The following is a 15,700-nucleotide window of genomic DNA, read 5'->3' as shown; positions in this document are numbered from 1 at the left end:
TACCGGTGTAGTCCGCACCTGTAACTCAATCCCAGAAAATAGAAAAAGAAAAAAAACAGGCACGATACGTGCGTGTGGCCATCAATTGATCTTTGTGTGTGGCTTGGCGTGAGTGCTGGCGCTTGAATTATTTTGCCGGCTAGCTTGTACGTGCGCGTCTCGCCGGAAATCAATTAGCTCGCTGTTGTTGCTTGCGTGAGAGAAGTTTAGGCCTGAGTTCCAACATTGCAGACCTGCCAGTAAGATATCCGTCGGGCCAGTTTTCGCAAACACCTTAAATTTCAACCCGAAAATTTCAAAATAAAAGAAGCAGAAGCCTCCAGGAGCGCTCTCCTGATGTCCCTCATCGGCTCCGCGACGCTGTCTTTGGTCAGCACATCTTTCAAAACAAAATCGCAATTCAAAACCATGGAATCAGCTAGGTTCGAAGAATCAATGGAGGTGCTTGGTACTGTAGGAGGCACCCACCGACGCCCCGCAGCTTGTTCCAGGCGGACTCGAGCCCCGTGGTGAGCTGCCCGAACGTCTCCGCCCGCACCACCAGCGCGCTCCCCTCCGCCGCCGCCGCCCCCTCCAACCCTGAGATGGACAGAATGCGGGTTAGAGGAACGGACAGCGATGTGAAATTTACGATTTCCAGGGAAGAAGAAGCGGACTAGGGATGAAGCGGGAAGGGCAGGGCTGAGGGCAGCCGCGCGGAGGCGGGGGGAGGAGAGGTGGAGAGCGGAGACGGGCGGCGAGCGGCGGCGGGAGGAGACGGCGGCCACGGAGGAGGCGGAGGAGAGCGTGAGCACGGCGGCAGCAGTGGACTCCATTTCCCGCGGAGGTGGAAGGAAACCGGCGGGGACGATAAGGAGAAGAAGAAGGCGAGAGGCCTTTGAAAGGCTTCCGGTGGGGTTTAAGCGTTTTGGGCCTCGAGGAAGAAGGAGAAGGAGAGAGGCCTTTGAAAGGCCTTGTTGCCCGAATTTTGAGCCCAAATGCCAGCTCGCGATAAAACCTATCTCTCAAACAAGAGTTCCCCGTACACTATTTCAGGCCTTGTTTGGTTGTCTTGGCAGCCGTTTTCGTTTTTTTTTTTGGGTTTTTCGGTTGATTTTCCAACCCCATGACCCCGATAAGCAGTTTTGGCCGTTTTGGGCTGTTTCAAACCGCTTTGGACCGACACAGAAGCTTACAAGAGAGGTACCGGCGATCTTTAGTCTTAACAGTTTTTTTCGACGAGAGCTCTGCCCTAGCCGTCACCGTTGAAGATCTAGCGTTCCCTGCACCTCCGGCCTCCGTCTTGGCGCTGCGAGGTGGGGGAACCTCGGTTCCTTCTAAAAGAATCCAGAAGTGTTTGCCTATTACAATCGTTTGGTTTCGATCGGCAACGCAATGGCGGAGGTTGTGATGCCGTCACGAATAAAGGTACTCTGATTCTTCTTCTGCTGTGGTGGTGCCTCAACGGGCGTTGCTGCGGAGCCAGAGATTTTTAATCCTTGTGGGTTTAGTGTACCCGATCTTGTGAATCTTGGGTTTGTGTACTCGCAGATCTGTTTCTACGCATCTGTTGAGTTTTTGTTGGTGTATCATGGTGTTTTTGTTAGTTTTATCTTTTGTAACTTTGGAATACTTCTCTGTGTTCTGATATCTTGCGGTTCGACGACCTGCACATTTAGGGGATCGTCCCCGGCCAAGTACGTTCAACGCTCATGGCTTCTCATCCTTTTGGATGAGCAACTCAAGGGGCTTTTCAAAACCTTTAAAGGTAGTCAAGTTCGTGTAAAGATACCAGTAACGATGTTGCTGCTACAGTCTGATTGCAGTCTTTATGTTGAGCCTCAGCAGAATTTCATGTTGCAAAATATGATATCACAGAGAAAATGTCTTTAAAAGATTTCATTGTAATTCTTAATTATAGGAGTTACCTTGTAGTTTTTAGAGTCTTTGATCTAAAACATTGTACCTATAATGGTTATCATGTTTGAATAAAATTACAGGTTATTCTAAAAAAAAAGACGCTTATAAGAAAATGTGAAGCTCATTATTTTAATGTACGGTTTTTGGACCAGGTTCACTTGAATTATTTTGTCCTTCTGTATTTTTTTTTGCTCACAGATGGTAAAACCGTAAAAGAAATAACCGTTGGAAGGAAGATCCAACACTTGACTGTGATCTTCACCAAAGAAAAATTATGACCATTGCTAGATTCTGAGCATACGCAGATAGATGCAGTAACAGATCCAGGATTGAATCACTGGAATCTGGAGGTGCCGGCCACACTAGACTCATCATTCAATTGTCATTCTCTAAGCACCAAGCACTACAAATTAACCTTATGATTTTAATTGTCACTCGCGGCGTTGATGGCGAGTGACAGCGAGCACGGGTCGTCGTCCTCTTGGGCACCACTCGTTGACGCCTGCAGCATGGTGGTGTCCTGCGACGTGGAGAAGAGCGGCAGCAGGCGGTGGTGTCCTTCTTCGGCTGCGGCAGCAACCCGCAAGGGGGCCCAGGTGAAGGGCACCGGCGGCATGGCACAGTTCAAGCTCGGCAGTCGTGGCCGGGAAGCTCCAGCGTTCATGGCCACCGAAACTGGAGGCGCCTTCTGTGTCATCTTGGCCTGCACACAAACCCAGGCATGCATAAGTCAGGGCGTCAAAATGTGTCAGAATCAAATAAAAGAAGCAAAATGCTCAAACATCTTAAATTTCAACACGGAAGTTTCATTCTTTAGATCAAGAAAGTTGATATATATGCCGGGTCTTGCTATTTTTTGATTGAATATATGAATAATACAGAGCTATGGTTGTGCTAGCATGTGCATTTACCATATATATGCAACATTTTTATAATGGGTCCGGTACCTATCAACTTTATGTTAGTTAGGGAACATTATTTTCAAGAACATCAATTTCATTAGCACATAATTATTTCACTGCTATATCCATAAAAATTATAACACATCATTTTCATTTGCGTAACATTAAATATTTCAATAAGTATCATCGATTGTTTCATTACTACATCATTATATAACACATTTATATATGGATGCATCGGGCAGGCACTACCGGAAAATAAAACCAACTTTGCCAAGTGGCCAAGACGTCCGAGAGTTCTATTGATTAGCCAATCGGCAAAAAATCAAGTACACCTAGTGCCATGGCACAAAAAAAGGGACACTTGACATATAGAAAACACTTGGCAAAGCAAGCACAGTTGACGGCGAGATTGAAGTGCAAGAAACGGAAGAAAGGAAACTAAAAAAAAGTCTCCCGAGTGTTTTGTGTAAACACTCCACAAAGTTCTGCTCTTTACTGAGTGTTTTCATGGAACCAATATTTCATTTTATTTCTTATTATCTTCTATTCTATCTTTTATTAAGGCAAATGAGCGAGGCTATACCCATTTCCATATATGCCATAGTAGGGAAGTAGTGCCAGGAGGCACAAAATAGCTTGTCACGTCTACCATGTGATCTGTATGGGCGCTTAATTTGTAGCCACAAGTGGATCGACTAAGCTTCAATCTAAGACTAAGAGGTCTCCAACGAGCCTACAATGGTCGGGAGTCAGAGCGCCACAGTCACTTTGGCACTCCTTGATCACCACTAAGGCCAATCATGCACACTCCTTGTTTGCCTTATTCGTCTTCAATTCCACCGTTCGTACTCCCAGCTGATTGAACACTCCTGCTCTGTGATTGGTCGATATCCGAATGGTCACACGATAATACCTAATACATCTTCAATCCTTTCTACTCCGTGTTTGAAGGGTCATGCTCCATGATCGAACAACATTTGAATGGTCATAGAATAAGACAATCAACTAGTCTTCCGACATTCGTCTTCCTTGACAAAGCACTTCCGCTCCATGCACAATAGGACCAAACATCTCCTTAGTCGTCGTTCCTCCTCCCTGATTGAATGACATCCGTACGGTCACACAATAGGACCAAACATCTCCTTGTTTGTTCTTACTCCCTGATTGAATGACATCCGTATAGTTGCACAATAGGACCAAACACGCCTTCTATTGTTCCTACTGCCAGGTCAAACTCTCCCGCTTATCCAAATTAAATGGTTACACATAGGACCAAACATGTCTTTCATCACTCGTACTCCTTGACGATGGATTGCTCCTAGTCCATCATTGAACGAGCATTTAAATCTTCGCACGATAGGACGAAATATCTATTCCACCACTCCTTATCCCTGATCAAAAGCTCCAGCTCCATGGTTGAATGCCATTGACCTAATGCTCACAACTATAAGACCAATTAGCCTTATGTCGTTTCTACTCTCTGATCGAACACTCTTGCTCCATAATTGAATGACACCACCCGAACGGTCCCACAATAAGACCAAATAGTTGACCTTTCGAGGATAATTCCTCGCTTACATAATTCTATCGAAAACATATGGCCAAACACATCAATGCAGATTGAAACAAAGCGACATCTCTCGGCTTTGTATGGCAAGAGCACCAAGCTACATGTATGATCACACACTTCCGTGTATGGTCGTGTGCACACTCTGATGCAGAGGCCAGATGCCTGGACACTTTTGCGGAAGTATCAGCTGCTTGATACTTCTTCAAATTTACAAACGATACTAAAATTCTTTCCACCAAATGTATTTTTTAAAGCATGCCATCTATGAACAAGAAGTGACTACAAGTTACAACCCCAAAAGGAGCGAATTATAAGGCTTCCCACACTTTCCACCTATAGGCATGCATGGAGGGGACATGTACAAACATAGAACAATTCACCGACTCGCTGTTGGTGAGCTCCACTTTCGCAAACATGTAGCCCATAACTTGAAATGGGTAAAACGTCCAGCATTTACCTGCAGATTAACATGCATGGAAGAAGCCTCACCCAAGCATCGCTTGAAAAGCTCACCAAGGAGCCGGAGCAAGAAGACTAATATGATGCCAATGATCTCAAAAATACCCATATGCATCACAGAGTAATGAGATCCTAGATTGGGCGCACAGACCCCCTAAAGCAAGCCGGAGCGTTGTTGTCCACAATGTGGACCGGCCTACAGTACATGATGTTGGAGCGGACCTCAGTCACGTCTCGAACATATCATCATCATGGGCCGCTCTTGCACCGCCACATGCATTAAGGGATAACGACTTTGGCCTGACAAGAAAAGGAGACTACCGCAAGAAAATTGAAAACATTATGCAACATGCTACACCCGACCTGCTTCTGCTACCAGCCGATGTTACGAAGAATAACTGACATCAACGAACTAGAAGGAGGATTTCTACACGGAGAATTCTTGGGGGAAATGAACAGGGGAGCAAGGTCCTAGGATCTAAGTCGAGCCCCACCCCAACAGTCACCCTTCCCTTTGCTATTATGATAGAGCGAAAGACAAGGAGAGGAGGGGATAATATGCAATAGATCTGGAGAGCCTGAGGAGGCTTATTGAAGAAGCTAACAACCTAAGGCTTCTCCTCACCGATGGAGCCAACGGAAATAACGATCAGGACGAAGAATTGGAAGTGTTTATTCAAGGCAACACTACAAGAAATATGCTGATTGATGACGTTCGTATAACCAAAAAAGGATCGTCAAAAAGCAACGGTCACTAGCAACACTTTGTGACCTTTTCAATGAAAATGGTCAAAAATTTACTGACCAAATGGGATCGTCATAAATTTATGATGATATTTTTTCGTCATTACCTGTCCAGCCCGGACACGTAGGATCCGATGTGGCAGACTGACGTGGCAAATTTTGTGACGAAATTAAATGGTCGTAAAACAAAATCAGCCCGGTACAATCAGGTCTTCTAAACAGGCCAAGTCGAGATTTGCCCTATGATGAGTGGGCGGGATCAGGAGTCGGTGTCTTTGTGTTGGCCACGGCCTTGGGCACGCGCACACCCACGCTCAATCGGGTTGGGGTAGGGATGCTGAATATACGCAGATAGATGCAGTAACAGATCCAAGCCTAAGTGTCGTTGTCCACAAAGTGGACCGGGCCTAAGGTACATGAGATTGAAGCGGACCTCAGTCACGTCTCGAACATATCATCATCATGGGCTGCTCTTGCACCGCCACATACATTAAGGGATAACGACTTTGGCTTGACAAGAAAAGGAGACGAATGCAAACAAATTGAGGAGTATGCAACAGGACACACCCGACCTGCTTTTGCTACCAGCCTCGGGCACGCGCACGCCCACACTCAATCGGGTTGGGGTAGGGATGCTCGGTAGTTTTGGGTTTCTTGGGAGTAAGGCTAGCTGCAAGGGTAGGGTGGCAAGACCCAACATTGCCCAAACTCGGGACTCTCCGTAGAATTGGGAGTTCTTTGGACTCACATGTCAGGTTAGCATATCGGTGCATCAGTGCATGGTGGTTATGGGTTTTATATTCCCATACACATACCCGCTCTACCTGTTGGTATAAGATTTCCCCGTTTAGGTACTCATGGGTAAAATTTTGTCTAAACCGTTGCCCTAATGGGGTTTTTACCCGCCAGATCCGTGGGAATGGATACCCATTGCCATCTTGAGCTCGTTTGGAGATTCCTCGGAGCGGCACAACACCAACTCCCTCTAAGGCAGCAAAATAAACCCATATTGTACAGAGACAAGAGGACACCGGTCTCCTCCCTTCCCCTCCAGGGTCTGCGAGGCCGACTGAGAGCAAAGGAAAAGGATTACATTGTCTAAGAAGGCAAGGGCAAAGCTACGTTCAAGCATTGGTGTCAACTCACACCAATGATTTGGTGCAAACCCTTGGTAAATTAGTAAAGGCCACTATATTTATTATAAAAATTGGCACATATGCAATACAGGTGACACTAGTGATTCTCCTGGCTAGCTTAAGCAGGGCTGAGTGCGGAGACCAATCTCCCGCCCACGCATGCACGTGTTGCAACGACCGATCGACCTGCTCGATCAGGAGGAACGTAATAAACCTAGAGCCCAGATTGGAACATACACACACGCACACACGCGCGCGCGCGCACACACACACTAGGTTTCCATGTTCGCCCAAAGGTTTTACTATAAGTTTGTACAAGTACATGGCAAACAAGAAGTTGTACTAATACTAGTAACATGCTACAACTAATAACGGAAAGGGGAAGAAACGACAGAGAGACACATATAATTGAAAGTAGTAGGAGGAGAAAGCGAAGGAAGGTGTTTGCCTCTTACTGTTATTTCTCGAGGAGCGTCTGGTACTTCTCCGTCCACAAATATTTCTCCTGCATCACGCACCATGCATTAATCGCAAATTAATTCAGCAGTATTGGCATAGATCATCGAATTACTCGCATTATTAGTAGATCGAGCTATGATATGGTATGGTGGTACATACCTTCTTGAGGTTCTCGTTCTCGGTCTTCAGCTCCGCGACCTTCTTTTCCAGGTCTGCATGCAGCGCCTGATGAGTAACAAGGTAGATCAGTACACATTTCATCAGATTCAGACAAGGGTAATGAGCACATATACATGCTAATTAATTAAACCCCCTGACTACTCCTCGTAGGACTTAGTACCTTGCGGCGGAGGCTGGTTTTACAGGCGGATTCCCGGTTGGCGATGACACGCCGCAGCCGCTGCTCCTCCTTCTTCTCCGCCTACAATGATCCATTCATCCATAATTCGAAACCGGGCGACCCCGTTGAAATATAATTGGAAACAACATAGTCTCAGTGCTTTTACAAGAGAATGAAAGCAGCAAGAGAAAGCAGGAAACCCATCCTACTAAGGCCGTCTCGGCTATATAACTATAGGGCAAAAAATTAATTTGCAGCAGCAAGCACACGTTATATATATACACGTAGTTTATCTCAGTGAGCGGTTGGCGATGGCCATCACTACTGGTGCCGGCGCCCCCGCCATCGCTGGAGCCACCGGACAACATGGAGCGAATCACGGCGTCGTTTGCCCTCACCGTCGTGCTCGCTACCGCCTGCATCAGTTATCAAATTAAACCAATCATTTCATTCCCCAAACGCCACATGGTCAGCAGGGTATAAAGTTTTCGATATTAAAAAAAAAAGTGTACCAAATATATTTCGGAAAATTTTGCTCCCTAGAACCCACTGCACCGCCCTATATATACACGTTCTTATCTCACCTTTTAATTTTGTTTTGCGTCGTCTGTATCGAGTACAACAAAACACAAAGGGAGCAAGTGCTAGCAATACTCGTGAACCCTGGACCTTGATAGTTGACCAACTAAACACTACAGTAAAAAAAACACTACAGTAACACAAGTTCAACTTTATCCGAACTCATATATATATAGGATTGAAATACTCCATCTGCGCCAATCTTTATGGAACTGAGGAAGTAGATCTCGACCTATTTTTTTTATTTACCGAAACTGCACAAATATTCCTGATTGCACTGGTCGGCCAACAGGCCGGATCGAGATGCGTGTGATCTCTCCCTAGTCCCCACAGATCGATGGCCGGCCTGGCCCTAAACTTACTACTCCGTATAGTACACACATAGATCAAGGAATAATCCATCAGTAGTTACCTGAGCCGCGGCTGCGGGGACGGCAGAGTGAATCGGCTACACCGGCGCCGGAGTGGCCGCCGTCGCCGTCTTCAGGGCCATCGGAGCCATGCCGGCGTCGTCGTCGCTATCGAAGACGATGACGTCCCGTCGCGCAGATTGCCCGTCGCGGCCGGTGGTAGCCATCTTCAGGTTCAGGATCTGGGAACTAGGAGAGATATCGAGCGGTGTGAGCGACGGTGCCAACAAGCAGAAAGTTCTAGATGGCGTTGCGCGTCAGTTCTCGTGCTAAATGGCGTTGCCCGCTGCTACGCTCCAGAAGAGACGGCCGCGCGCGTCAGTTGCTACTCTTGCGTTTGCGTGATCAGGACGCCGCCTACGTACTCCACTCCACTCCAGAGCTAGAGCCTGCTTACGTCATGCCGGCCAAGAGGCTCGTGGCCCGTGGGGCACGTGTAGAGCTCTCTCTTGCCGTGTGCCAGGGACGGATGGCCCGGATCCACCAAAGCAATCGGTCGTAACGTAAGCAAGCCAGCGAAGGATCGAGCCAAATATTGTTCTTTTATCTTTTACTTTGACCAAGGACAATCTTGCGAAACGTAATTGGGCAGGGACTTTCAATCTTTCACCCCCAACTTCAATTACTAATTTGTTTGTTTGGCGAAATTTACGGTTTCGAGGGAAGAAGAAGAAGAAGCGGAAAGGGCAGGGCTGCGGCGGAGATGGCCGGGGGCGAGCGGCGACGGCGGCCGGGCAGGAGAGCGTGAGCACGGCAGGAGCAGCGGACTCCATTTCCTGCGGAGGTGGAAGGAAACCGGCGGGGAGGATAAGGCCAGGGCCGTGATGACAACTACCAGTGGGGTTTAAGCGTTTTCGGCCTCGAGGAAGAAAGAGGCCTTTTTGAGGCCTTGTTGCTCAAACTTTGAGCCCAACTGCTGGCTCTCAATAAAACTCTCTCTCAAACAAATAAAATGTGTTGCTTCATGTTGTTGATGAGAGAATTCAACATGTTTTTCTCTCATGCCCTCTTGCTCGTATTATTTGGCGCATCATTTTCCTTACTTTCAATCTTTAATTTCACCCCCGACTTCAATTAGTAATTTGTTTGGTAACTGGCTTAATGGGGTAGAGAAAAAACTTAAAAGCTCATATACGGATGGGAGTTTGGACCTTCTGTTGGGCTATATGGAATTACAGGAATGATGCGATTTTCAATCGATCCAGAGTCCTTGCTTTCCTGCGCATCTGCGGGGACTTATGGATATTGGCTGGAGATGGTATCTCGGGATATCTTCAGCCAGGCTGGCTGTCGGTGTACTAGTCGCCTTCAACTATAGTTTTGTCATGTTGGATGCTCTTAGCTAGCTTATTCTTGTTTCCACGATCGCTTGCTGATGATTTGTAAGACCTACTTTATAACTTCGTAATAAAAATGGCTGTGTGCATTGATTGATGCAGAGGCCGGGGTCTTCCGCCCCTTTTTGAAAAAAAAATGTAGGATATGGCTTTGGCATGTATTGCCATTTGCCAGTGCAGTTTCTGGTTTCTAGCTAGTACTCCTTTCTTGCTCGTCAAGCCCATGGATCGATCTTACCTGTGAGAGTAGTGTAGTGTCATCGAACCCATGGATCGATACCCGGGGAGTACCAATGAGGCCGGCGTGGCGTGTGGGCTGAGTTGGCTGGCAGCCCCGACTTTGTGGCGTCGGTCGGTTGCCTGGCCCAAATATCCGTCGCAAGGTGAAATGGTACTTCCGTGCTTTGTAACCGTACGTCACTGGAATATGAATTCCTGTTCCACACATAGGTAGTGCTAGCTTTATAAATCGATAAATAATAGGAATAATGCTTATTTGTATTCACCATCAGTTCAGTTAGTGCTGGCTTTATAAATCGATAATAATGCTTATAAACCGATATTTTCCAAGCTATCAAACCTTGTGTCACGAGTTGCTCAAGAATTGTTGAAGTCGTCAGGATAAGAAAAGTGCTTATTTGAGGTTGTCAAAAATTGCTGATTTTTAGTGGGGTGTCTTATTATAGTTTATACATAGCCTAGGTTGGCATAAAAAATGTGATACGGTTTGCCGGAAGTTACATATTAATAGGCTAGTTAAAGGTCTGGTCAAAGAATAGTAAATTACAAAAAAGTACCACATTTATGGTCAAGTTTTACTAATTATCACTAATCAGTACCAATTTTGCGTCATGCAGTAACAAATCACACCAAGATCGGGATTGGAGGGCTTTGATGCCAGATCTAACAAGGCTGATGCACCTGTCGGGCCAGCGTGGTGCCGCGCGCAGAAGCCAAACCCTCCCACTAATATAGCTATATGACAAGGGGCAAACCAAAAAGATTCATAGTTGACAATCGCCGGCTCCTTCGCCGCCCTGCGGTTCCCCTCCTCGGCCGCGACGAGGATGGGCACCACGCTTTTCTTCCCCAACTCTGGTCGTGCTCTGCCGCCGCTCTATCTCCTTCTTTGGTGAGTCCCGGACTCCAGCGCCACCATCCCCGCTAATATGCATGCTTTCCAGCCCCGCCGTGTGCCTGAGCGCTGCGTGGGCATCTTCTTCTGCACCGCACCCCTCCTCCAACGTCGCGTGGCATAGGCGCTGCACCGACTTGAGCGCACGGTGTTGCTCATTTGGTTTGATATTGTGGCTGAGGCTCATGTTGGCTAGTTGCTTCTGATATCCTGGCTGCCGCTCAATTCTGCCGGGGATTGGAGCCTCAATTCGCTTATTCTTCTAATCCTGGCCGCTAAGCGCAAAAGCTTTCCGCTAACAAAATCAAAGATGAAGCAGGTATATGTATAACTGGAAACAATGCGACTCAAAATGTTGGTGTCCGGAACATGCTGCCCATAAGATTTGCGAGCTCATACATCGGACTGTCCATGGCTGCCGGGGGTTACAGGGAGCGGGGGAGGGAGTACTTTGGGGGACTCGGAGTCTGGGTGGAATGGGTTGTGTTGTTCGTGATCTGAGCTTCGAATGATGTTGCGCTATTTTTAGGGGAATTCGACTGCCAAGTCCGCCTCTGCACTGTCTCTCAAAAAACATGGGTCGCTGTTGTGGAGGAAGAAGAGGACGCGGGTGAGGAACACGGCATCGATGGAATTCGAATTTGAGCCTGGATGATGACCGGAGCCAGAGCGCATCGATGGCGCGGAGTGCCACCTCGCGTGCTTTCGAGGAGCGCGGGATGAGGTCGAGCACACGGATGAGGGACTCGACAGTGCCTTCTTGGAACATGGCCTCCCTGGAGGAGCTGTCCCCGGCGGCGGAGGCTTCGCTGCGCCGGTGAACTTGAGGAGAGAGGTAGGAGGAAATATGATTATTTTTTGTTAATTTCCTCAAAAAAAGTTTGCACGAATCTTCAAGCACTAATTACTTATAGTCACCCACTAATGAAGGCCTGCATCCAGGCCCGTGTCCAGCCCAGATAGCCCACGTACACCCACGTACACGGCGAGCCACCGTCCCAACCGTCCAGGCCCATCACCAAGGGAACAGTTTTGATCGAATGATTTGGGCAGATGATTTGGATTGATTGACACTGTGTTCTTGCACCTGGCTGGACACAATTTGGGCAGCACGATGCTAACAATCAATCTCGAATTATGTGGGTACGCATAGCAGGTGTCGTGTTGCCTGTGTCCGGCCACCTGTGTATCGGCGTATATATGCAGGTCCTCCGCATTCTGCATCCATGAGGATGGCCGCCGGCCGGCTACGCGGGATATGGGCTGTTGTTTGGGCTTTTGCTGGGTGGATATGGAGTTTAAACCCAGACGAAAGAGATGGTATTAGTTCCTCTAATCACAGCCCTCGGTTTGCTTTAGAAGTCATGTGGTTTTTTTTTTTCGGAAAGCACACGAGCACTCCCCATTAGTGAGAGGGTTCTGTTTTTGTCTCGCTGGCCGGACAGGTGGGCCAGCCCTGTCAGATTCGGCGTCAAAGCGCTCCAATCCCAATCATAGGGTGATTTGTTACCGCATGATGCAAAAGTGGTACTGATTAGAAACGATCAAGGAATCTTGACCTGACCTCAAACTCTAGCAACAAATGTGGTACCTTTTTGTAAGTTACTCGGTCAAGGAAAACGAAATGCACCTTATTACTAACAGTGACTTCGCTTTAAAAAAAGAAGGCAAAATAACATCTCAAAAATATAAGCGACACGATTACTTGCGTTGATCGATTGAAGTTCGAATAAGGTGCATCTGGGCAATTTTACAGGCCGGCCGACGAAAAGAAACAAGTGGGCTGGCATGTCAGAAACAATTTTGCCTCATCAGACTGACATGTGGGCCGGCATGTCAGAAACAGAGACTAATATTTATTGTTATGAAAGTGATAAAATCTGCCTCCATGAAAGGAACTCAAAAGTTGTGTCAAAGTATTGTAAGTTTACGGTGGTTTCGGTGTAATTTCCTCTAGATAAAAATGTATATATATTACATATGTGTAAAATTCCAATAAGAAATTATGTGGTTTGTGATCTACACAAAAAACACAAAATACTTGACCTTACCTCGAACACTAGCCACAAATGTGGTACTTTTTTGTAATTTACTCCGTCAAAGAAAACGAAATGCACCTTATTACTAACAGCGACTTCCCACGATGGTTGGCAGCCCATGTGTGGATCGATCGATCAAAGCTCGGCCCGATCTGTGGCCCGGCCTAAATAAATATCAGCCCATGTATGTGGGATGAATACAAATGGATACATATCTACTCGTGGCAATCGGGCCTGGCCGGCCTGGCCTCTGTTTGTGCCTGGCCCGGCCTATCTTCTTTAAGTCGCCAGAGACGTGCATGCCTGCTGCTGGCAATTTCCCTTGGTGGGCTTAACAGTCAGAGCGGAGGAGACATTGCATCTGGGCAATTTTGCCGGTTTCTGGTGCCGTTCGAATAACGTGCATCGATCTGGCCAACTTTACGGTCCAGCCGATGCAAAATAAAAAAAAGTGGGCTGGCATGTCGGAAACATTTTTTGCTCGTCAGCCTGACATGTGGGCCGGATGTCCGAAACAGCATCCAATTTTTGTTGTTTAATGACAGTGATTAAAGCAGTGCATGTGGTTCTGTGAAGAAAGTCAGGAGTTGTGCCAAAGTGTAGTAATTTTCTCTAGATAAAAATGTATATTACATATGTGTAAAATTCCAATAAGAAATTATGTGGTTTGTGATCTACACAAAAAACACAAATATATGGATCTACACTTAACTAATAGTATGCAACATATACTTAGCATTGGCAACTAAATGACTTTTACCACAGCCTGATGTCTCGCCTTAATGCACGAGCCTGCCTACCTTGGATCTCTCCTGAAATTGAAAATCTCTTCTTGCACCCAGTTGGAGCATCAAGGAGAAAATAGTAGGAACATGAATGCATGTCTTGGACAAATTTTTTCCCATTAGTCCATGATAGAGTTGTTCGCTCCCACAAGTTTGGATGATGACCAAAACCAACCCTATGAATGTTTTGTCCATGACTAAAAATTTGGCTCTAGTTATGTAGTCTACACAAAACAATATGTCGTGTGTGCATGTGTTATGTGACCTATATAACAAAAGATATTTAGTGTGGCATGTACTTTTGTGAGTGTGTACGTTGTGTGGTATACACTAACATATTTAGTGAGGCACACACTTGTGTGTTTGTGTGCACCTGTGTTTATGAAATCTTCACACAAAAAATGAAGTGTGGCACACACTTGTGTGTGTGCGTGCCCGTGCATGCGTTGTGTGATCTACACTAAAAAATATATATATATATATCTCTGTGTGTGCGCGCGCATCGTGTGATCTACACTAAGATATGTTGTGTGTGTGTGTGTGTGTGATATGTAGTGTGGCACACACTTCTCTGTGTCACTCAGTATGTGTGTGTGCGTGTTATGTGATCTACACAAAAAAATGATATGCAGTATGGCACACACTTTTGTTTGTGTGCATCTCCGTTGTGTGATCTACACTAAGAAATATAGTGTGGCACACAAGTGTGTATTCGTGCACATGTGTGTTCTGTAATCTACACAAAAAATTCGTGTAGTGTGGCACGGTGTGTGCGTGTGTGTTGTGTGATCTACACAAAAAAGATATGTAGTGTGACACACATTTTTGTATGTATGTGTGGACGTGAGCGCACGTATTAAGCGATCTACACACAAAAATATTTGCATTGTGTCGCACACTTTTGTGTGTCTCAATGTGTGCGCGTGTGTTATGTGATCTACACAAAAACGATGCGCATTTTTGTTTGTGTAATAGCGAGAGCGTATGTAATCCATGCTCGTCAGGATCAAGGACAAGCAATTCTCTGCGGACTTGTCTGACTAACCGATCCCAAGACCTCCAGGGACCTACTCCGGTTCAAACAGTCCGTCAACTGCGACCTTGAGCTGCGGAACCCAATCCACGGCTACCGCCTCTCCAAGCTCCTCGCTGGAAGGGATGAGCGTACTGCTGGTCGAGGACACCAGGGTGCTGCAGATTATTCATAAGAAGACGGAACTTGCTTGGAGAAACCGTTGAGATAGCAGAGGATGAGTGCATTGCCGTGTCCATGTTAAAATCTACTCTCAAGGAGTGTTTTCATGGATTGCTAGCTAATTCATGGGAAGAAGACACCCATCTAGAGGAGGTGTAAGACCACCCTGATCACGACCTAAGAGAGGGAAGAGAGAGAGAGAGCGCGCGGGCAGATCTGAACCATTGAATTTAATTAACGGTCCAGATTAGAATATACCTCTTCAGTCCCTATACAATTTGTATAAATGACCGTACATTAGACCGGGCCCCGCTGCGGCGACAGCCTTGCACCTGGGCGCCCCATGTTGAAGTGCTCGCAGATCTCACAGTAGGGCATGCCGTGTGCCAGGCGCATGAGGGAGACGACGACCCGGGTCGGCACCGAGATGGCCTCACGCGACGGGGTGTCGTTCTTGGCCATGGCTGCACCGGCGCCGGAGCGGCCGTCATCGTCTTCAGGTCCAACGGAGCCATGTCGGCGTCGGCGTCGCTGTAGAGGACGGAGATTGCCCGTTGCGGCCAGTGCTAGCCATCTTCGGGTTCAGGATCTGGGAAGGAGACTAGATCGAGCAGTGTGAGGCCGGGTTTGCCAATAAGCAAGCAGAAAGGGAGCGTCAGTTCTACATGGCGTTGCTAGCTGGCCTGGTTCTCGTGCTAAATGGCGTTG

General features: G+C 47.0%; 2 protein-coding genes across 2 annotated transcripts; both read right to left on the bottom strand.

Annotated features, from left to right (window-relative positions):
* Window positions 1-281: 281 nt before the first annotated feature.
* LOC112268680 lies at window positions 282-2,515 on the bottom strand. Its single transcript, XM_024454616.1, has 4 exons — window positions 2,335-2,515; window positions 657-875; window positions 469-579; window positions 282-379 (listed from the first exon to the last, which is right to left on the bottom strand). Exons 1-4 carry the CDS (start codon window positions 2,513-2,515, stop codon window positions 282-284), a joined length of 609 nt encoding a protein of 202 aa, XP_024310384.1.
* A 4,655-nt stretch (window positions 2,516-7,170) lies between these two features.
* Window positions 7,171-15,454, bottom strand: LOC112268679 (ABSCISIC ACID-INSENSITIVE 5-like protein 2). Its single transcript, XM_024454615.1, has 4 exons — window positions 15,296-15,454; window positions 7,513-7,593; window positions 7,332-7,397; window positions 7,171-7,218 (listed from the first exon to the last, which is right to left on the bottom strand). The coding sequence occupies exons 1-4, from the start codon at window positions 15,452-15,454 to the stop codon at window positions 7,171-7,173; spliced, it is 354 nt and encodes a 117-aa protein (XP_024310383.1).
* Window positions 15,455-15,700: the final 246 nt, after the last annotated feature.

This window comes from Brachypodium distachyon, chromosome 4 (assembly GCF_000005505.3).
Source record: "Brachypodium distachyon strain Bd21 chromosome 4, Brachypodium_distachyon_v3.0, whole genome shotgun sequence".
NCBI lineage: Eukaryota > Viridiplantae > Streptophyta > Magnoliopsida > Poales > Poaceae > Brachypodium > Brachypodium distachyon.
The sequence above is the reverse complement of the archived record's forward strand: the minus strand, read 5'-3'. Positions and strand labels throughout refer to the sequence as shown.